This window comes from Rhinatrema bivittatum, chromosome 8 (genome assembly GCF_901001135.1).
Source record: "Rhinatrema bivittatum chromosome 8, aRhiBiv1.1, whole genome shotgun sequence".
Lineage (NCBI taxonomy): Eukaryota > Metazoa > Chordata > Amphibia > Gymnophiona > Rhinatrematidae > Rhinatrema > Rhinatrema bivittatum.
This window is the reverse complement of record NC_042622.1, coordinates 161,046,593-161,070,223: the sequence shown is the minus strand read 5'-3', so window position 1 is coordinate 161,070,223 and position 23,631 is coordinate 161,046,593. Positions and strand designations below refer to the sequence as shown.

The following is a 23,631-nucleotide window of genomic DNA, read 5'->3' as shown; positions in this document are numbered from 1 at the left end:
TTTGGCAGCGAACTGGAGAAGTTAGCCAACAAGTGGGGCGAATCTCCAGTACCTCTGTTTCCAGTGGACAAGATCAAGAGAAGCCAAATCCCCTCTCCCCGGACATCCAGGAGCAGAGGATCACAGCGTTTCAGACCGTACAAGAATACATACCAAGCACCTCGCCCCGCAGGCAGGGGCCAGTCCTTTCGGAACAAACACAACAAGAGGGGAGCCGGCTCAGGTCCAGGCCCCAGCCGCACCCCACAATGAGAATCAACAGACCCATCCACAGGAAGAAGCCATAGGGGGCAGGCTTGCCCGATTTCTACCAAAGATGGGTCGAGATAACGTCGGACAAGTGGGTCCTAAACATCATTCGAGAGGGATACTTTCTGGACTTCCACAGCATCCCCCCAAACAAATTTGTGAAATCTCCCTGCCATTCCCCCTCCAAGAGGACGGCAGAGGAAATCACACTAACCAAATTGCTCGCCTTAAAGGCTATAACACCGGCGCCCACGCACCAGCGAAATACTGGACACTATTCCATCTATTTTATCGTCCCCAAGAAAGAGGAAACGTACCGGCCAATACTGGACCTCAAGTTGGTCAACCGCTACCTGAGCGTACCACACTTCCGCATGGAAACCCTACGCTCGGTCATAAGGGCAGTACAGCCGGGAGAATTTCTGACCTCCCTGGACCTATCAGAAGCCTATCTGCACATCCCGGTCCATCATGATCATCAGCGCTTCCTATGCTTCGCAATCCTGGACCATCACTACCAGTTCTGAGCGTTACCTTTCGGGCTAGCTACAGCCCCTCGGATGTTCACCAAAATCATGGTCGTAGTGGCAGCGACACTGAGGAAAGAAGGAATCCTCGTTCACCCATATCTGGACGATTGGCTGATCAGGGCAAAATCCCCAGTGGAAAGTCATCAGACGACCACCAGAGTCAAGAACCTCCTGGAGAAACTCGGATGGGTTGTCAACGCAACCAAGAGCTGTCTGCAGCCCTCCCAATCTCTAGAATACCTGGGATGTTAGACACCCAACAGGACAAGGTCATTCTTCCCTCTACAAGGAGAAGGAAATTGATGGACCAGTTTAGTAAACTGTTAAACGGTGCTCGTTCCACGGTATGGGACTACCTACAAGTCCTCTGCCTCATGACATCAACCCTAGAAGTTGTACCATGGGCAAGGGCCCACACGTGACCACTACAACGCTCCCTACTGTCATGATGGAACCCGATGTCCCAGGACTACACAGTCCGCCTTCAGTTGCCGGCGGAGGTACGGACCCAGCTCCTATGGTGGCTACAAGAAGACCATCTGAGCAAGGGAGTAAGACTCTCCCCACCGACCTGGCTCTTGCTCACCATGGATGCGAGTCTGCGAGGGTGGGGAGCCCACTGTCAGGAACTGACGGCCCAGGAGCAATGGGACAAGGAAGAGTCGGGATGGAACATCAACTGACTAGCCTGCCTACGATTTAGTTACAGTCTCCGAGGAGAAGCTGTCAGAGTCATGTCGGACAACGCCACAGCAGTGGCCTACATCAGCCGCCAGGGAGGAACCAGAAGCCAATAGGTGTCCCTGGAAATAGACCCCCTAATGACGTGGGCGGAAGCAAACCTGCAAGGGATCTCGGCCGCCCACATCGTGGGAAAAGACAACGTCACTGCGGATTACCTCAGCAGAAAAAGTCTAGACCCAGGGGAATGGAGTCTGTCATCCACAGCCTTCCAGTTGATAATAGACCGCTGGGGAACCCCAGCCATGGATCTCCTGGCAACCCGGTCCAATGCCCAAGTTTCCAAGTTCTTCAGTCGCAGATGAGACCTACAATCCCAGGGGATTGACACCCTCGTCCAAAATTGGCCACAGGAAGACCTGCTGTATGCCTTTCCTCCATGGCCACTACTGGGCAGGATCACCCGCAAGATAGAACACCACAGGGGGCTAGTACGTCTAGTGGCCCCGGACTGGCCAAGAATGCCGTGGTACGCAGACATGCGAAGATTTCTGGTGGGGGAACCCTCTGTGTCTACCTCCACACAGGGACCTTCTCCAGCAAGGACCGATCCTCCATGAGGACCCAACTCTATTCTCTCTTACGGTCTGGCCATTGAGAGGACTCACCTGAAGAAGAGCAGATACTAGAGGGCGGTAATTGACACCTTGCTCCAAGCATGCAAGTTTTCCACATCCTTAACTTATATACGAATATGGAGAGTATTCGAAGCCTGGTGTGAAGACCGCGACATCCTTGGGTGGACAGTCATAATTCCCATGATCCTGGAATTCCTGCAGAACGGACTGAAGAAGGGGTTGTCTCTCAATTCCATCAAGGTTCAACTGGCTGCGCTGGTCTGCTTCAGAGCCAAAGTGGATGGCATCAGTCTTCCCATCCAGACGTCTCCCGCTTCCTGAGAGGGGTCAAGCAAATCCGACCACCACTAAAGTGGCCGGTACCCGTATGGAATCTCAATCTAGTACTCTACTTCCTAGCGGGAACTTCCTTCAAACCTACATGTGGTCTGTCCCTACGGCTCCTGACCTTGAAGACTGCATTCCTAGTGGCAATATGTTCAGCCCGTTGTATCTTCGAACTTCAAGCTCTATCCTGCCGGAAACCGTTCCTCAGATTCACACTGGGATCCATACAGCTACGCACTGTCCCCTCTTTCCTCCCAAAAGTGGTTTCTCATTTCCATTTAAACCAAACCATCTTGCTGCCATCTCCAAACGAGAATAAGGACTCGGAAGACTCACGCCGCCTACGCCATCTTAACGTTGGCAGACTCCTAGTCCACTACCTGGAAAGATCGGAATCCGTACAAAAGACGGATCACCTATTCGTCCTTCACAGCGGGAAGAAAGAAGGGGAAGCAGCCTCGGGGGCAACCATAGCCCGCTGGATCAAAGAAGTAATCAAGGCGGCCTATGTAGAGGCAGGCAAGCCTCCACCTCTACAAGTCAAGGCCCATTCCACAAGGCCCAGGCAGAGTCCTGGGCAGAAACCAAGATGCTGTCACCTGCCGAGATCTGTCGGGCAGCGACGTGGTCCTCCATTCACACCTTCTCGAGATTCTACCGCCTAGATTTCCAGGCCAGGGAGGACACAGCATTCGCTAGGGCAGTACTAAGTGGGCCACGGGCAGCCTCCCACCCGGTTCGGGAGTAGCTTTTGTACATCCCATTGGTCCTGAGTCCATCTGCTACACGCTAGGAAATGGAGAAATTACTTACCTGATAATTTCGTTTTCCTTAGTGTAGACAGATGGACTCGGTATCCCATCCACGGCTGCCTCATAATACGGAAACCTCGGGTGACAATCCCCGAGAGCAAGACAAGCCACGGGTAAGCCACGCTTTACCTCTAGTTAGGACACCCATAGTTACCAGGTGTCGGCGTTTCTCGGTTGAGTACACTGGCGGTCTCCAGCTAAAATTCACGTCAACCAGTTCAAGTTAATCAAGTTAACCAAGTTATTCAAACACATATATCCACAATTGCTTTTCGAGGAGAGTACTGAAGAGCAGAGCTTCTTGCAGGGGTATATGTAGTGCTGACGTCAGATTGAAATCTGACTCAGTCTCCAACTGCTATCAGGAGCACACTATACCCATTGGTCCTGAGTCCATCTGTCTACACTAAGGAAAACAAAATTATCAGGTAAGTAATTTCTCCATTAATGGATTTAAACTAGGGAAGTCTTGCCTCACTATTCTGATACATTTTTTTTTGAAGGGGTTAATAAAAATGTGAATAATGTTGAGCCAGTGAATAAAGTATATTTGTATTTTCAAAAGGCATTTGACAAAGTCCCCATAGGAGACTGCTAAGAGAAGAAAAAGTCATGAGATAGGAGGCAATGTCCTATTTTAGATTGAAAACAAATACATGGTCAGTTTGCTCAGTGGAGAAAGGTAAACATGGAGTGCTGGTGCTTTTTAATATATTTATAAATAAACTGGAAAGAGGAATGAGCAAGGTTATCAAACTTTTAGACAATTATTTCATGTTAAATCTCAAGTGGATTATGAGAAATTGCAGGAGGACCTTGTGAGACTGGGCATCCAAATGGCAGATGAAATTTAATATTGACAAATGCAAAGTAATGCACATAGGGAATAGTAGCCCACAGTATAGTTACATGATGTTAAGTTCTATGTTAGGAGTTATTTATTTTATTTATTTATTTATTTTAAAACTTTTTTATACTGGCATTCGTAGGACACATCATGTCGGTTTACAAAAAACTGAGAAGGAAAGGAAATTACAATGAACAGGGGACTGGGTGAATACACAAGTATAAGAGAGGATAGTTAACAAGCAGCGATACAACTATTTGCATTCGAATAGGATTAGATATGCAAATGAACTAATATACAATGTTACATGGCATGTGCACTTGATACATTTAGCATATGGAACTTATTTACAGTAGAACGGGGCATGTGCACTTGATACACAGGGATGGTTGCAGGGGGGGGGTGTGGGGGGGTTCTGGGGTGGTAGATAAGGATCAGGTAAAAGGATATAGGCTAGGTTGGGATTGAGGAGACTCATGGAAAAACATCGAGTTATTGCCTAAGAAAAGAATCTGGGCATCATTGTGGGCAATATTTTTTAATACTCTGCTCAATGTGCGGCAGCCAAAAAAGCAGTGTTTGAAAATTATTAAAAATGGAATGGAGAATGTCAAAATACCTCTGTATTGCTCTATGGTGAGACCACAGCTAGAGTATTGTTTGCAAGTCTGGTCGCTGCATCTCAAAAAAGATATTATTGAACTGGAAAAGTTCAACCCAAATGAATACTAAGATGGAATGGCTCCCGCATGAGGAAAGGCTAAAAATGTTAGGGCTGTTCAGCTTGGAGAAGGAGACATCTGGGGGGGGGGGGGGGGGATATGATAGAACAGGGAAATATAAATTGCTTATTTGCTCTTTAAAAAATACAAAGCCTAAGTGACGGTCCAGGAAATTAGTACGTAGCACATTCAAAACAAATCGGAAAACATTTATTTTTCACTCAACGCACAAGTAAGCTCTGGAATTCATTGCCGGAGGATGTGGAAAAGGCAATTAGTGTAGCTGGGTTTAAAAATGGTTTGAAGTTCCTGGAGGAGAAGTTGTTAAACAATTATTAAGCAGGTAAGAACATAAGTTGCCATACTGGGTCAGACCAAGGGTCCATCAAGCCCTTCTGTTCCCAACAGAGGCCACTCCAGGCTACCAGTACCTAGCAAGTACCCAAACATTAAATAAATCTCATGCTACTAATGCTGGCAATAAGCAATGGCTATTCCCTGAATCAACTTGATTAATAGCAGTTCATGGACTTCTCCAGGAACTTGTCCAAACCTTTTTTAAACCCAGCTACACTAACTGCCTTTACCATATCCTCTGACAATGAATTCCAATGCTTGAGGAAAGCCACTACTTATTCCTGGTTGTTAGCAGCATGGGATCTATCTACTCTTTGGAATCATTCCAGGTACTTGTGACCTGGCTTGACCACTATTGGAAACAGGAAACTAGCTTAATGGACCCTTAATCTGACCCATGATGGCAGTTCTTATGTCTGTGTACATTGGACACACAGACTTTACCAAGTAATTTCAAAGCAAACTTGCATGTAAGTTCTCTTTTGAAAATGCTCTAGTAATCGACTGAGTACATGCACACATTCACTTGTATATAGTTACACCTCCTCTTCAGAGGCTATAACTTACGCACATATACTTGGCAACACATTAATTTTAAAAAATGAAAAAAATATGTGCCAACAGCACCCCATGAGGCGCATCTGCTAGATTATACGCCCACGTTTTCAAACACTTAGCCTGAGGATGTTTCAGTACAGCTGTTTGCACATGCACGCTTACACATTTTATGTATGTAAATGACTTTAAAAATTACCCCCATAATGAGGAAGAATTGACAGCACAGTAGGCAGTGGGCTGAATGGTTGAGCCAAGTACTTCTTACCGGTCAATATATTATTCTGTGTTTATGTATGTGGGCATGTGCCCCTATACCGCTCTTTAATTGCCCCTCAAGCTTCTTCTGCAGCACTCCCTGCTTATTCAGTATTGTATCCCCACATATTGCACATCCCCCTGCTATTCCAGTACTAGTTCTGTAAGCACAGATTGGCAACCATGCTGAATTAAAATATATAGCCCCTATTAACTAAAGAAAAAAAGGGGAATATATTATTCTCATTGAATTTTTTCTATGAGCACACAAGAAGTGACCTATGATTATAAAGCCCCAGCGCTTATAAAAGCTTTCTCAGCATAAGCTTCTAGTTGCAAGGGCGCTGTATGATGGTCACTCTTCACATACAATAAGAACCTTTATTATATAGCGGAATCTTTTCTACTAGTATTGATTCAAGTTTTTCCAGCTATTCTTGGGATAATTAGTATTTCAGAATTAAAATAAATAGCAGTATTCAAATGCAGATGAACGCTTTGAAAGAATTTGAGGTCCATATTCAAAAGCTATTGCTGGCTAACTCAAGTTAGCCAGCTAAATGAATATTTGGGCACATTCAGCTAAATTCTAGCTGGCAAAGAAGTTAGGTGGCTAGCATTTAGCTGGATAAGTTAGTGGCATTCCAGGGGTGTAACTGGGAGGAGTTGTTAACTGGATAAGTTCACTGGCTAACTCCAATATTCATTTATCATAACCCAATTTAAACTCCGATGCCAACTGTGTAACTAATCCTTCAGGTTTGAGTTGCGTGCAAGATGTTTAGGTTTGTATATGAGGAAAGCAATGCAGTGGGAGCATTCATCTTGATCTCATAATTTTATACCTTTATTTTCTTTCTTAGACTACACCTGGTGACCTGGAATGTGGGGACAGCATCTCCCCCTCGTGACATTAGATCTTTACTGCAGCTCGACACACACCTGGATATGTATGTCATTGGGTAGGTATATGAGTGTAACCCCTGGGCTGAAGTCCTCATCAAAGACTCCAAGGGCTTAAGATATCCAAACCTCCTCTGTTTCCTAGATTTCCCTGTAAGGTGGGGAGACTGATCTCCAAGGTCTGAGTGTAGTTTAAAGTCTTTTAACATATACGCTACTAATTATGCTAGATGATGTATGCAGTTTCAACATAGGTTTACTGTTAATTAATGTAGAAATTAAGTGATTGACTACATACAAATCTTTATTCTGTGAAATCCATTACATAATTCACTTTCAATAAATCTGTGAGCTCCAGAGTCTCAATGTGTGGCTGAGATAATGGTTCAGGGAAGAGGGCTTTAGTTTTGTTAGGAATAAGGCAATATTTTGGGAAAGGGGGGGCCTATTCTGAAAGGATGAGTTCCACCGTAACCAGGTGGACCCAGACTGCTGGGACTAACCTTCTAAAAAGAGAGAGAGAGAGAGCAGCTTTTAAATTAAAATATGGGGGAAAGCTGGCAGTCTCTCAGCAGTGCATGGTTCAGAGGAAGGTTTCTTCAAAAGATACTAACAAAACAGGGGGGATAGTGCATCCTATAGAGAGATTCCAATAAAGGTAGAAGTATCCCAAGTGGCTTTGAAGTAAAAAAAAGATTGAGTTAAGAGATTCTAAATTATCCCTGTCAACTGCTAAGAAAATTATATATATATAAATCAAAAATGTATCTTGAAACGTCTGTATGCCCATGCAAGAATTCTAAAAAGTAAGATTGGGTGAGTTAGAAAATATAGCACTGAATGAAGATGTAGAAATAATTGGCATCTCAAGGACCTGGTAGAAGGAGGATAACCAATGGGACAGTGCTATACCCAGGTACAAATTATATTGCACTGATAGGATGGATCAACTTGGTTGTGGGATGGTGCTATACAATAGGGATGGCATAGGGTCATAAGAATTTCCATGCTGAATAAGACAAAAGGTCCATCGAGCTCGGCATCCTGTCTCAAACTGTGGCCATTGCAAGTCCCAAGTACCTGGCAGATCTTATAAAATAGTCTAATTCCTCTTGCTTACTCCCAGGGATAGCAAAAGCTATTTTTAGTCTACCTGGCTAATGTATTTTTCTCCAGGAATTTGTACAAACCTCTTTTTTAAACAGGATAAAAACAGGATTAAACAGTATAAAGAAGAAGGAATGCATTATTGATAGAAATTCCATGTAGGATGGAGACGAGTATAGTGGTAGGGGTCCACCCTAGTCAGAATAAATATACTGATGATGAAATGCTAACAAATTTGGCAGCACGGTAATAATGGGAGATTTTAATTACCCCATTATTGACTGGGTAAATGTCAGATCGGGATATTCTAGGGAGGTGACGTTTCTAGATGAAATAAAAGATACCTTCACTGGGCAGCTACTCCAGGAACCAATGAGAAGGGGAACTATTTTACATTAAATTTTTAGTGGAATTGGTGCAAGAAGTAACGGTAGTGGGGCCCACTTGGCAACAGTGATCAAATATGACTTAACTGGAGAGAGTACACTAAGTAAATATACTATTCCAGTTTTTAACTTTCAAGAGGGAGACTTTAATAAAATGAGGAAAATGGTTAGAAAAAAACTAAAAGGTGCAGCTTCAAAGATTGAGAATTTAAATCAGGCATGGACATTTGTTTAAAAATACTATTTTGGAGGCCCAGACCAGATGTGTTCCATGCATTATAAAAGGTAGCAGGTAGACCAAACAACTGCTGGCATGGCTAAAAGGTGAGGTGAAATAGGCTATTTTAGCCAAACGAGTTCTTTTAAAAAATGGAAAAAGAACATACCTGAAGAAAATAGGAAAAAGCATAAGCACTGGCAAATTAGATGCAAAACATTGATAAGGCAAGCAAAAAGAGAATTTGAAAGGAAGCTGGCCACAGAGGCAAAGCCTTAATATAAAACCTTTTTTTTTTCAAGTACATCTGAAGCAGGAAGCCTGTAAGAGAGTCAGTTAGGCCATTAGATGATCAAGGGGTTAAAGGGAAACTTAGGGAGAACAAAGTCATAGCAGAAAGACTAAATGAATTATTTGCTTTGATATTTACTGAGGAGGATGTTGGGGAGATATCCATGCTAGAAATATTTAATGGTGATGATTCGGAGGAACTAAAACAAATCGTAGTGAACCTGGAAGATGTAATTATTTTTATTGATTTATATAGTCACTTTTATACCACAAAGTCACAGAGTATCAATGTGATTTACAAACTTAAAATATAAACATTTAACTAAAAATAAAAAAGAGGTATCGTTCTGAATTCCTCTGTATAATCGGGGCTTAATATCAATTCCATTCAATACTTCTGCCTATGATGTTATGATTCCGAAGTATGTAATTGGGCAGACTGCTAAGATGTAATAGGGCAGATACACTAAAGTATAGCAAATCACCTGGACTAGATGGTATACATCCCAGCATTCTGAAAGAACTAAAAAATGAAATTGCAGATCTATTAATATTAATTCGTAACCTTTCATTAAAATTGTCTATTGCACATGAAGTTTGGAGGTTGGCAACTGTAATATTGATTTTTGAAAAGGGGTCCAGGAGTGATCTGGGAAGCTAGACCGGTGAGTCTGACTTCACAGCTGGGAAAAATCGTAGGCACTATGTTAAAGTACAAAATGACAGAACGTATAGAAAGACCAGGTTTACTGGGACACAATCAATATAGATGTACCCAAGGGAACTCTTGCCTCACCAATCTGCTACATTCTTTCTGAAAGTGTGAATAAACATGGGGATAATGGTGAGCAGTGAATGTAGTGTATTTGGATTTTCAGAAGTCATTTGACACAGTCCCCCCATGAGAGACTCCTGAGAAAAGTCATGGGATAGGAGGCAATATCCTATTGTGGATTGCGGACTGGTTAAAAGACAGGAAATAGAGTAGGACCAAATGGTCAGTTTCCTCAGTGGGGATACTGTCTGACCTTGTATGGCTGTTCTTATGTTCTATGTATTGTATCAGCTTGGAGAGGAAGAAGGTGGAGCATCTGTTGGAGAGTGATTGTGTACCCTGGTGATTGGAGAGAGAGCCTGACTGGGAGGTGACTGAGAGACAGTGGGGAGGAATTTGGGGCTGGGAAAGGCTTGAGAGTTGGGAAGGTATAAGAGGCTGAGAGAGGAGGACTTTAGAGAAGGAGATGGGAGCTGGTCAGAGGGTGTGAGGTGAAAAGAAGCTTATGGACTGGGAAGAGCAGTTGACCTAGAGACAGAAGTATAAAATTGTGAGACAGGAATAAAATGGTAGAGGAGAAAGGAGAAGGTGGCGGGTGCAAAATAAGGCATGAAGAGGTGGTGATGAAAGGAAGAGAGATGGAAAAAAATGGCATGAAAGAATGGGTGTTGAGATGAGGGAAAGAAATCCAGAATGAAAGCAGAACAATTTGGTGGTTCAGAGTTAAATTATTTTTAAATGTTTACTTTAGAAGTGTTTTATTATACATTATATAATAATTATACATTTTGATATATATATATACACTTTTAGCTTTACATTTCATTGTGTAATAACTCCCATGTGCCACTGTTAGTTGTAGATCCAGCACTATCTCAAAAAAGAGAAGGGTGACTAAAATGTTAAAGGGAATGGAAAGGCTAAAGAGGTTGTCTGTTCAGTTTGGAGAAGAGACAGCTGAGGGGGATATGATCGAGCTCTATAAAATCATGAAAGGACTTGCACTGGTAAATGTGAATCGGTTATTTACTCTTTCAGATAATACAAGGACTAGGGGGTATTCCATGTGGTTAGCAAATAGCACATTTAAAATAAATTGGAGAAAGCTCTTTTTCACTCAACGCACAATTAAACTCTGGAATTTATTGCCAGACGATGTGGTTAGTGCAGTTAGCATAGCTGTGTAAAAAAAAAAAAAAAAGTTTGGACAAGCTCTTGGAGAAGTACATAAACTGCTATTAATCAAATTGACTTAGGGAATAGCTACTACTTATTACTGGCATTAGTAATATGGGATTTATTTACCGTTCGGGTGTTTGCCAAGCACTTGATTGGCCACTGTTGGAAACAGGATGCTGGGCCTGATGGCCCCTCAGTCTGATCCAGTATGGCAGCTTCTTATGTTCTTATGGCTGTTTTAATTACGCATTTTTGTAAATCACTCTGGGCAGTTTTTCTGATGGGGTAATAAATACATGTAAGCAAGTGTAATAAATAAATTGGGCCATTTTTTAATTTTAGGTAGGGGGTTTCCAAATGCTAGAGCTTGTGACATTCAGACCAGGGCTGTTGGGGCTTTCTGGCTGAGGAGAGAATCTGGGCATGGAGAGCAGGGCTTGAGGGAACTCTTAGACTCCTTTCTGTGAATGTGCTGGGTGGTTTTTGCAGACCCAACCAAAGATAAGTTACATCCTCTCTTTAGAATGTGTGCAAGTGACTTAGGCATATGGAAAGTGTTTTTCTTTTCAGTTTGCAGGAAGTGAACTGCAAGATAACGACTCTTCTGTCTGGTTTGGTCTTTGAAGATCCCTGGAGTCTTTTCTTCATGGATATTCTTGCTCCTCTTGGTTATGTTAAGGTAACTTCCTAACCTGCACGGCAAAGCAATTATTTACTCCGAGCTACTGTTCCACCCTTTGGGTCGATGTTGCCATTCATGCTCTTTCTCTCTCTTTTCAGAAATGTAATGCATTTTTGGGATGTTAGAATTTAAAAATTAGTATCCATTTCCTTTGCCTGTGTCTCTGAGCTGAAATGATTTTAGTGGCTACATTTATCAGAAAAGGGATATATCTGGAAGGAACCACATCTCCTTTCCATCTTCTTGCTCCCTTTTCAAACTTAAATGGTAAAGCATTGATAACCCCCAAATTAGCTAAGACATCCCAGAAAATTGCTTCTCAGATGATGTCTGGTATGGAGAGAGGTATGAAAATAACAGGGGTATCCGACTGTTTGTGTCCATCTCTCGTATACTCAGGAGATGTCCGTGTTGAAGAAACTTTGTGTGTACTTTAACATATGTATGTTTGATTTGTAAACCGCCTAGACGGATAGATCCCTACCACATTGAGCGGTATATAAAACTTTTAAGTAAATAAGTAAATAAATAAATTAAATAAAATCATGGTTAAAGGGACATTCTTTTCTTGACTTTTGTTTCTGTGATCTCTTGTAGATTTCCTCCATCCGGATGCAAGGTCTCATCCTCTTGGTTTTTGTAAAACACCGGCACATCCCCTTCGTACAAGACATTCATACTAATTATACCCGGACTGGGCTCTATGGATATTGGGTAATGAATCCCTAGTACAAGTTGTGTTTCGGCTGCCCTGGTGGTTGGGGGTGCATGTGTATGGATATATGCATATATACCGTATTTTTCGCTCCATAAGACGCACTTTTTTTCCCCCAAAGGTGGGGGGGAAATGTATGTGCGTCTTATGGAGCGAATATAAAAAAAAACCCAAACAAAAATCTAACAAACCCCCCCCCCCCCCGACTCCCCCAAGACCTGCCGACTTAATTTCCTGCAACCCCCCAAGACCTGCCGACTTAATTTCCTGCAACCCCCCACCCTCCTGACTCCCCCAAGACCTGCCGACTTAATTTCCTGCAACCCCCCAAGACCTGCCGACTTAATTTCCTGCAACCCCCCACCCTCCTGACTCCCCCAAGACCTGCCGACTTAATTTCCTACAACCCCCCACCCTCCTGACCCACCCAAGACCTGCCAAACGTCCCTGGGGGTCCAGGAGCGGTCCAGGAACGATCTCCTGGGCGTGGACCGTCGGCTGCCAGTAAACAAAATGGCGCCGACGGCCCTATGCCCTCACTATGTCACTGAGACCGACCAATAGCAGCGGTCGGTCTCAGTGACATAGTGAGGGCATAGGGCCGTCGGCGCCATTTTGTTTACTGGCAGCCGACGGTCCACGCCCAGGAGATCGTTCCCGGACCGCTCCTGGACCCCCGCTGGACCACCAGGGACGTTTGGCAGGTCTTGGGGGGGTCAGGAGGGTGGGGGGTTGCAGGAAATTAAGTCGGCAGGTCTTGGGGGGGGTCAGGAGGGTGGGGGTTGTTAATTTAAAGGGTTGGGATGGGGTTTTTTTTGGGGGGGGAGGGGTTCCCAGAGAAAGAAAAGTTTTCTGATCTGGGGAGTGGACCGAAATGGCCCTCCCCAGACCCGAAAACAAAATGGGGAGAAAAAAAAAAAGCTATGCACTCCCCTAATTTGCTCCATAAGACGCCCAGACGCAGAGCCGGTTTAGCACAATTTTTTTTTTTTATTTTCCCCCTCTGAATCCTAGGTGCGTCTTTTGGTCAGGTGCGTCTTATGGAGCGAAAAATACGGTATTTTATTTTGCTTTCAGATGATTGTACAAAAAAACATTCATAAGCAGAGTGTGTCTGAACAGTTCTAGGTGAAAAGATTATTCTGGAAAAAAGAAAAAAGACTCTGGAGTCAGTGTAAATGCTCAATGGCAGCGTTGTTTGTTGCCAAGCCTGACTTCTGCTTATTGTTTAAGGTCCTTAAGCAAAGGGTTACTGACCGGTCCATCAATTCACACTGCCCATTTAAGCGAGGTCAGATTAAGGGCCATTTCAATAGCAGGACCCAAGTTATGGAACACCTTACCAGCAGAATTGCATTTACAAAATGATTTAAAAACCTTTAAGAAAGATCTAAAAGCATGACTCTTTAAGAAGGCATTTCAGGAAACAGAATAACAATTATAATCAAGAAGCACTTAAAATTTGTCTGTTTTTAAGAAGGCATCTTGGGAAGCTGATTATTGTTGAAGATATAGCTTGGACGCAGGCATTTATTTTATTTTCCTTATTTTATTTTATTTTTATTTATTTTAATTTAATATGTTAATTTCTTTTAGCTTTTTATCATCTTTATTATTGCTTTACTATTTTACCTGTTATTTATGCTATTATTGTATGTAATTAATTGTTCTATCATTTTATTATTATGTAAACCGTTGTGATAGAATACTGAACGACGGTGTATAAAACCAGTATAAAACCAGTAAAAACCAGTAAATAAAATAAATTTTACAGGATGGAATACTCTAGCAGTACTGTTCAGTCCTCATGGGGGTAGCATAGGGATTCTTGGTGTTATATAGCTAAGCCAAACAAAAGCAAAGGCTAGTGGCCAGCTTCACGGTGCAGAGGGAGCCATTGTCTGTGGCCTCTGCTGAGGACTGTTGCTGTGATGGATGGAGAGAGTAAAAAAAGCAATGGGTAATTGTGAATAAATGCTCATGGGGTTGGAGCCCCAGTAGAGGCTGATTCTTTATGGAGCTGGCAACCTGAAGAAGCAGGAGGAAGCTGCCAGTGCAAAAAGAATAAAAGGATAGAGACGTGTGCTTCAGGGAATGAGGAGCTGTGAGTGTGTGTGCGTGCGCATGCATCAGAGAATATGAGGGGTGGTGTGTGTGTGTGTATCTGCGTCGGGAATGAGGAGTGGGGATTATGTGTGCATGCATCAGGGAATGAAGAATAATGTTGGTGTGTCAGGGAATGAGTGGTGTGTGTGTGTTTTGTGCATGCTTTAGTGAATGGGGAATGTGGACTCGTGTGTGTGTATCAGGGAATGAGGAGTGGTGTAAACTTGATTAGCTTATTTTGCAGAGCCAGAAGTTTTATGAGATTGCCGTGTGCTTGTTCATGTGTTATCCCCTCCTAATAACTCTTCTGTTTAGTGTCTTATCGATAGGCAGCTCAGAGGATATATTGGAGGGTCATGAAGATTCTGATCAGGGTGTTTTTTGTTTGGTTTTTTTTTTTTTTTTTTTAACATCCACTCATATGCATGGACCACAGAGGCGTGTGTGCATCTCAGAAAGTATGCTCCTTTATTTGAATTATAGTGCACAGGAGAGGTTGAAAATAACCAGAATCTGTGTTTCTCTTAATTGATTCAATAAGGGAAACAAAGGCGGGGTTACCATTCGCATGTCCGTCTATGGCCACATGGTTTGCTTCATGAACTGCCATTTGCCAGCTCACATGGAAAATGTCAATCAGCGAATGAATGACTTTGAGAGAATTTTAGAAGAGCAACAGTTTGAAGGAAAGACCATTCCAGACCTCCTAGATCATGAGTGAGCAAATCAATTTTGGTTTTATTTTTGTGTAATTTCTACACTCCTGGTCTTTGTTTGGCGGCTGAGCTTTTCTTAGGCACATCTGTGAAATATTTAGAGTCTAGTATGGATTCTGCCCCTGCTTTGCTGCTTCCCCTTTTTTGTGTATCCATGCGCTAGGTTGAAGTAAAGTAGTACAGGTTTTACTACATTTTTGTCTCTAAGTCATTAGCTCAGTTCTTACTAAAGTTGCTAATGATCCAAAGTCATTTGGTGGTTTATATGAAATCAGTTAGTGGTCTCAGTTCACTTCCCAGTAGGCATTTACATCTCTGTCCTCCTTCCCCATTAACAAATTTCATTAATCGCCATTCTTGTTGGGAGTCTCAGCTGAGATGCCAAGACCGATTGGGGATGGAAGCTGGATTATCCTCTCAGTAGGGTTGAGGCACGTTGGCAGGGGAGAATGGCGAAGCTTGTACAGCCACTACTCAAGCTATACTTATCCTGGGCTACACTTAGGACATCATCTTCCTATGGTGCCAGTTCAGCACCAGTTATGATTGCTTGGATTCCCTGCTGCCTGCCAAATAAAAAAAAAAATCCTACAGCAAAATGAATTCTATACTTACATGGCTGTTTATCTCAGACGTTGTGGGGCCAATTTTCAGAAACCCGGGAAAACTAATAAACTTATCTGGCTAAAGTTAGTCAGATAACTTTATCCGAGATATTAAGCAGGAATATCAACAAATACGTATCCAGCTACCTTTAGCTGAATACCTTTTAAATCTAACCGGCTGTGTTTGAATAGGTTAAAGAAATCTAAATACATGTACTCGGATACATTTAAGCTTATGTAGCTGTATACCGTGCTGACAGATTTAAAAAAAGAAAAACGTCTGTGCTGGAGGCTTGAGTGGTAAATAAGTTCCCCCCACTTCCCTCACTTGGCGATTCCAAGTCTAATGTGTAATGTAGGAGAGTGCCCTCCCCCCACCCCCCACCAGCACCCACTCAATGCCCAAGGCCACCAGGGCCATAGTATAAGTGCACCGCTCCTGGCAGCAACACAGGTAGCCTAAGCTCCTAACTTTGCTGTAAGAGTGGTTTTCTGCCTGGATGTCCCGCTGCCACCTTAAGCTTAAGAAGTTCCATCTTGGACCTGTTGTCTCCCTCCCCAAAACCCGCTTCCTTTTCCTCTGTGAATGGCACTCTCATCTTTCTGGTTCTCTTGGCCCATAAACTTGGGGTCATCTTCAATGCCGCTCTCTTTCTGTACACCCATCCAAAACTGTGCTAAAGTATGTTGGTATTTCTTCTGTCACATTGCTAAAACCCACCCCTTCCTTTCTAAGCTTGCTACCAAAATGTTCATCCACTCTCATCACTTCCCCCGTAAGACTACTGCAACTTGTTCTTTGCAGGCCCCCTGCTAATTGGTCTTTTTTTCTAGTGCAATCTATTCAGAATTTAGCTGCATGACTTATCTATCTTTTTCATATCAGTAAGACCATTTAGCACCACTTCTCAAGTCACTAAATTGGCTCCCTGTTTGCTTCTGCATACAGTTCAAACATTTCCTACTTGCCTATTAACGCATTCCCTCTATAGCTCCTTATTACCTGTCTTCTCTCTCCGTACACCTTTCCTCATGACCTCCATTCATTAGGCAGGTTGCTCTTTTCTGAGCCCACTTCCTCCATTGCCAACTCCCAACCCTGCTCTTTCCCCCTTGCTGTGCCCTATGACTTCTTGAGTTGCTGCATCATGTTCCCTCTCTGGCCGGATCCTAATCACCGTTTTGAAACTGCTTTTAAATTCTAAGCACTTTGCTACAGTAAATATGCTTCTCCCAGACTCTTGTCGTGTGTCTTTGTCTTTACTAGACTGCAAGCCCGTAGACTGGCTGGGAGTCTGTGCAGGCATACCTTTCCCAGCGGCATCATGCGTGGCCTTAACTGTAGCAGCGCAAGTGACTGGTGCTACCAGCAGCAGCAGTACTCTTGTACCATGGCCCCCAGGGTCTTGGCCATTTACTGAGTGCCGGCAGGGGCAGGAAGCTTGGGGTTTGCTTGAGAGGAGAGGTCGGGGGGGATCGAGGAGAGGAGGGGGGGGCCCTTGAATATTACATTACATTTAGAATTGCCAATTGGGGGGGGAGGTGGGAACTGGCCTGCCTTCTAGGGCCTTTCGGCTCACTACTGTGAGAATTAATATCAGGAGGGTTGTGGGGCTCAGCCTGAACTTATATACTGCTTGGGGGAGAAAGGGGTTAGGATTTGGACATTTTTTTAAAAATTTGTCAGTGCTTATGTAGCTGTATATTTTTAAAATAACTTTAATCCTGCTCCTTGGGGCTTCGAGAGTTAGCTGAATAAGTTACCTGACTAACTCACGTCTGCATCTGAAATGCCCCTAAATTTTACCCGCATGATGATTTAGCCAGATAAAATTTAGTTTGAAAAGTGTTTGTGATATTCAAATGTTGCCATTTATCCAGGTAATTTTTGAGTTATCGGGATAAATGCCTTTTAATATTGACCTCTGAATAGCTCTCTTTACTGTGTATTTTCCATCTCTTTGTGTAGTGTCTTCCTTGTTTGTTTCTTCCTGGAAAACTGTTCAGTTTTTAGATTTCTTTCTGAAGGGAAGTCTTAGGAGATTGCTGTGTCTTTTCCCCCCTCATCCCAATAGCATTCATGTTTGTTGTCCTATCCACACAAAACTTTCAATATGTCTGGATCTAAAGGTATCCTAACAAGGTTAGTTATTTCTTTTTTAGATAGATTTTATGTCTATGATAAATAAAGTAGGCTCTATTGGTTCTGCATGGAGCTTCTTGTTTAATATGATGGGAAGTGACTTCAGCCAACTGTAATACAAATTGAGAGGACAGCTACTTTCCTGTAGCAGGTGTTCTCTGAGGATAGCAGGATAGAGTCCACACAAAGGGTGATGTCATCAACAGAGTCTTGTAGAGCTTTACTCAAGCTCGCATTGAGCATGTGTGGGATGAGCTGCATTACTGTCACAAGCTCCTCCTTCAGTCCTATACAAAAAGCTTTAGACAGAGACCAATGCCCAGGGAGGGCAGATGAAGTCTTTGTGCACTGATATTTATTTATGTAAAATGCTTCTATACCACCACTCACAATAATTTCACTGTGGTTTCCAACGTAAAATCACATACATAAAGTATGAAGTACAATACACTGTATTTCTGACTTGGATTCTATTCAAACTGCATGCAGAAAGATTCCTTGTTAACATTCCCTTCCAAATCCTGCTGAAACAACCACGTCTTTAGAGATTTTTTTAAAGATAGCTATTTCACTCTGGGCCGGATTTTAAAAGCCCTGCGCGCGTAAATCCGTCCGTATTTACGCGCGCAGGGCACTCGCGCGCCTATTTTACATAGGCCGCCGGCGCGCGCAAGTCCTGGGGCTTCGTAAAAGGGACGGGGAGGGGGTGTGTCCGGGGTCAGGGGGCGGGACTGGGGGCGTGGTCGAGGCCTCCGGACCAGCTCCTGGGTCGGGTGATGGCGCGCCATCGGGCTGCCAACAAAGGTAGGGGGGGTTTAGATAGGGCCGGGGGGGGGGTGGGGAAGGGAGGGGAAGGTGCGGGGGGGTGGAAAGAAAGTTCCCTCCGAGGCCGCTCCGATTTCGGAGCGGCCTCGGAGGGAACAGGCAGCGCGCACAAGTTGCACAAATGTGCACCCCCTTGCGCGCGCGACCCCGGATTTTATAAGATATGCGCGTATCTTATAAAATCCAGTGTACTTTTGTTCGCGCTCGTGCAAATTTATAAAATCTACCCCTCTGTGTTCTTACTTGTTCTGGAAAAAGCACAATCTCTACTCTCACCCAAATGTACATTCTTAATAAATGGAATTTCTACCAAACCCTTATGTTGGGAGCAGAGAGATCTAGATGGAGTATAGACTCTCAGTGCTGAACCCAACCATAATGTTTTTTTGTTGTTAATCAGTTTATGCATCAACATCATCACCTTCTAATCAATCCATGCTCTCAAAGGAAGCCACTGCAGTGCTGCCAAAACTGGAGTAATGTGATCAAATGTTTCATAGCTGAGCAGCTATAAAGGTCGTAGAAAAGAATTTGGGAGCCCAGAAACAAGGAACTGCAATATTCCAAGACTCGACAGTTGTAATGATTGTAGGACAAACCTAAAATTGGAAGACTCAACATCTGAAGTTTAAAATACCTTGAATGAATCAAGTTTGTGTGAGGACATAGCAAGATGGGAATCCAAAAGATCCCCCAGATCCCCCAGATCTCTTGTTGATAGTGAAATATCATGCTGTCTTCAAATAATATCAGTTACAGGTAAACATCTTTACTTTCTCTGAGGACAAGTAGTACAACAGAATCCACAAGTGAGAATTCCTAGCTATGGTTTGCCCTCAAACATAAAGGGGAAAAACAAACACCAGTGGGAAACCTGATGAATCCAAATGGACCCTAGGGGATATTTAGTTAGTTTCTACCCCTCAAAGAGACATTGCAAGACAGACAGAGCACATCTACTGTTGCATCAGAAGTCCATGTCCAAATGAGAATGTGATGTAAACGTGTGGACTGAACTCCCATGTCTCAGCCTTTCAGATCTCCAACATTGGAGGCTGATTTCAAGTGGGCCGCCAATGCTGCTATAGCTGTAACTCTATGAATCTTGACAGCCCTTCTAGCGACAGGCTTGCCTAGGTATGATAGAAGATGCAGTCCAATTAGTGTGCATTTGGTTACAGTAATCGCAGGCCTATTTATAACAAAAGAAACAAAAAGCTGGGTGAACTTTCTATGGGGAGGAGAAGAGGATCTAGGGAAGGGCTTCCCAAATGTGTCCTGGGGACCCCACAGCCAATCAAGTTTTCAGGATATCCATCAATAGGGATCATGGGAGTAAGGCTCTTTCCACTCCTCCCACCCAATATATGCAAAGGCTTCCGTAGCATCAGTTCTGGCATTAGAAGTTACCTGAGAAGCACCAGCATCGTCCCCCACTGAAACACGATGCTGGGAGATTCCCATGCAACCTCAAGTCAACCATTGCATTCTTTTAAGCTCCCATTAATTTGTCCCTAAGATGCCTCCCTCCCCTCCCCAGCTCCCACCTTACCCCTCTTTATCCAGCCCTTATGTCTATCAAGTGTTCAAGAAGCAGGAACTATGATGTTGATTCCAATACTGGAACAAAGACCATATCCAGACAAAAGAAGAAACATAAAACCTTTTTCAAGCTGATAACTGCTCCATGTGATAAGTATCCCATAGTCTTTTGTATAATGATAGTTTATTCTCTGGCTTCTTTCTTTTCCAGTGTGCTGCAGTTTCACACTATGCTGCCACACACATTTGAATAATTAATCTCTCAGAGTCTCTTGTTCCCTTCTTCATGAGAGCATGAAATAACAAAGTCATCAGATCCTATTGCAATGATATATTAGTTATTCTATTAATCAATTGCACTACCATTTCCCAAAAGGGGACACCATAGGTGCCCCATAGACCCTGTTTCCCCACACACCTTCCAATATCTATTGGTATTGTAGATTTTCCTGAGTCTCTGAGGGGTATAGTACTTTTGCTAATACATTTTAAATGAGTACTCCAATCAATGCGTACTAATAGATATCTTAGCAACCCTAGGTATATCTTCCTAGGTATCAATATCAATTGTACATGTCAAATCTTTTTCCGAGGCTAGTTTATACTTAAATTTCTCCTGACCTGGCTGCATCAGTTCCTTATACATTTTGGTTAGAAACCCTTATGCAAAGGACCCTTACTGTAATATTTCTCAAAGAGGGAGCAGTACAGAATAGCACTCTGTTGGCCCACTATTTGCCATACATAATGTCGAAACTTAATGTAGGTATTGTAATCCACTTCTGTCAAATTTAACTTCTCCTTTAACACCTCATGATTATCCATCCTTGCCAGTCAAGTAATTGGCCCACCCTTATAAGTCCCTCTTTCTCCCATTTTAAAAGCTGGCCCTCCTCTCTTCCCACTGGAAACTTCTCATTAAATTTTATTGGTAGAAGTGGAGAGTGTTTTCCCCAGAACAGTTAATCCCAAAGCATGCACAACATCTCTATGTCTCTAGAATAGGGATTGATTACCCTTTTTTTTTTTTTTCTTCTTCATCCTGCTCAGTTACTAACCACAAATAATAATGCAAATGGTTGGGCCCCAAAAAAATGTAGCTCCATATCTACCCATTGACGTTGTTGAGGTCCCTCATGCCACTCCATGACAGCATGCAACTGTGATATTTTGTAATATTTTTCTACATTAGGTACCCCAAGCCAGCTCAACCCCCTTGGTAGGAACAGTATTTTCCATGAAATCCTAGACTCCTTATGACACTATATAAACTCCAAAAATGTCCTTTGGCTTAACATTTTTCCAGATATCGCTATAGGAAGTGTTTGGAGTAGATATCCCATTCTCTGTAAGGCGTTCATTTTAATAGGCACTACTCTTCCCAACCAGGAGATGTCAGGTTGGATTTGCAAAAATGGAATAAACTAATTATTAAGCACAAAGGAGTAGTTCAGGCTCACTAGCTGCTGGATGTCTGTGGAGATTCGTATGCCCAAATACTTAATATTTTGCTGAGCCCATTTGAAAGGGAAATTTTTCTTCAGTTTTCAGGCCACCGGGCACACTAATATTTAATGTCTCTGATTTTGTCATGTTAACTTTAAATCCCGCCACTCTAGCATACTCTCAAAATTAGTAACGCTTTATTGGATTTACCAATGTAAACAGAATATTGTCTGGAAATAGTGATATCTTATAGTGGCCTCCTCCCACTTGAATATCCTGATTATCTCTTACCCTTTATACAAAAATCTTCATTACTAATGCAAAGAGTAGAGGGGAGAGAGATCACCTCTATGTAGTCCCCCTTTCCAAAACAAAGGGCTCAAAATACCCCCATTCACTTTAACACGTCTGGGGTGTGTCGTAGAATTTGTTTATCCAGGTGATGACATTACCAACAGCTCCCACCTTCTCTAATATCTACTACATAAAATCCCAATGAACTCTAAACGCTTTTTCAGCATCTGTTGCCAATAACAATGATGATCTTTCACTCTGTTGTGCTGCCCAGATTGCATTTAATACCCATCTGATATCAGAGGTTCTCCTTCCTGTAATGATCCCTGTCTGGTCTTCATGTATCAGCTTGTCTGCCAGTATCTTAGCTAACAACGTTTCGTCGATGTTCAATAAAGAGATCAGTCTGTCTTTACCCTCCTTGGACAGCATTGTAGTACCTCCCACCTTCATTGAAGGTGGGAGGTTTCCATTTTTCAACAAGTCAGCGGAGGTATCAAGAGGGCCCGCAAACTGTTTATTAAAAACTGTTGGTAAACCCATCAAAACCAGGGGCTTAATTGGGCTTAAGCTCTTTAATAGCCATCTGCATTTCAAGTTCCAATATTTCCCTATTGTTATGCGGGGTTGAGTGCAGGTAAGGACACCCCTTCCAAATATTCAGTGAATTCTTTATCTGCTTATCTGCCATATATAGGTCTTGGTAAAACGTTTTGTACCTCTTCAGCATTTTTTCTGGATCTCCTATGATGTTTCCCCTGTCATCTCTAGTTTTAGTAACATGCGCTTGTGTTACCTATTTCAATTTGAGTGCCAGCAACCTGGATGCCTTATTCCACAATCAAAATAACTTTGCTTTGCCCTAAGCATCTGAAAATGAATTGTATCCATCTGTAGTTGCTTCAGCTGTGCCCTCACCCGTTCTAACTGCCCTGCAGTTTTTTGTTTGTTTTTTGGGGTTTTTTTTAGAGCCAGTGACTCCTCTCCAGTATTTCTATCTCATTGCGTAAATCCTTCTCCCTGTGTTGTCTATCGTTCTTCTTCTGCAAGGCCCACCCAGTTAACTTTCCCTTTAATACACACTTCAAATAGTTTCACAATATGGAAGGGCTAGTTTCCAGGGTGTCATCTAGCTGCATATATATATTCTTGTATCTTTTTGAATTTTAAGGCAAATCATCTCATCCTTCAATAGGCTATCATTCAGTTTCCAAAATGTCATAGGAGTACAGGGGCTAAAGTCTCTAAGCGCTATCCATACTGGGGAGTAGTGCATCCAAACTCTGGCTTCAGTTGCAGTCCTAACCGCCTGCCCCATTAAACGAGTTCACGCATATCATATCAATTCTAAAGAAGTGCAGTGGGGAGCTGAAAACAAGGTTATAATCCTTTGTTGTTGGATTCCACATTCTCCACACATCCACCTCGCCCAAGGTTTCCAGCATCCCTAGCAGTGTTTTCCTCTGCCCTCCCTGTGACTAGATGGAACAATGTGAATTATTCAGTTCGGGCTGAATTGTCAAATTAAAATCCCCTCCCAGAATCACCGGGCCCTCTGCAAAAGATGCAAGTAGAGCTGCTACCTTCTCAAAAAAAACAAAACGCTCCCTGCTCCTGATTCAGTGCATAAATATTTGCCAGTGTTACTTTCTGTCCCTCTATGACCAGATTTAGAAACAAATACCTCCCTTGTTTATCCTTCCTCATTCTTTCGCTTTCCATG

At 42.9% G+C, this 23,631-nt stretch overlaps 1 protein-coding gene across 5 annotated transcripts in view; it reads left to right on the top strand.

The window, feature by feature from the left end:
* The window catches only part of INPP5K (inositol polyphosphate-5-phosphatase K), a 129,860-nt gene that overhangs the window by 34,488 nt on the left and 71,741 nt on the right, over window positions 1-23,631 (top strand). For all 5 annotated transcript variants that reach the window (XM_029612979.1, XM_029612976.1, XM_029612978.1 and 2 more), the window contains 4 exons: window positions 6,840-6,938; window positions 11,405-11,513; window positions 12,114-12,230; window positions 14,879-15,054. In XM_029612979.1, the coding sequence (XP_029468839.1) occupies window positions 6,925-6,938; window positions 11,405-11,513; window positions 12,114-12,230; window positions 14,879-15,054 (416 nt within the window). In that variant the 5' untranslated portion in view covers window positions 6,840-6,924. The remainder of the gene's footprint in view (window positions 1-6,839; window positions 6,939-11,404; window positions 11,514-12,113; window positions 12,231-14,878; window positions 15,055-23,631) is intronic.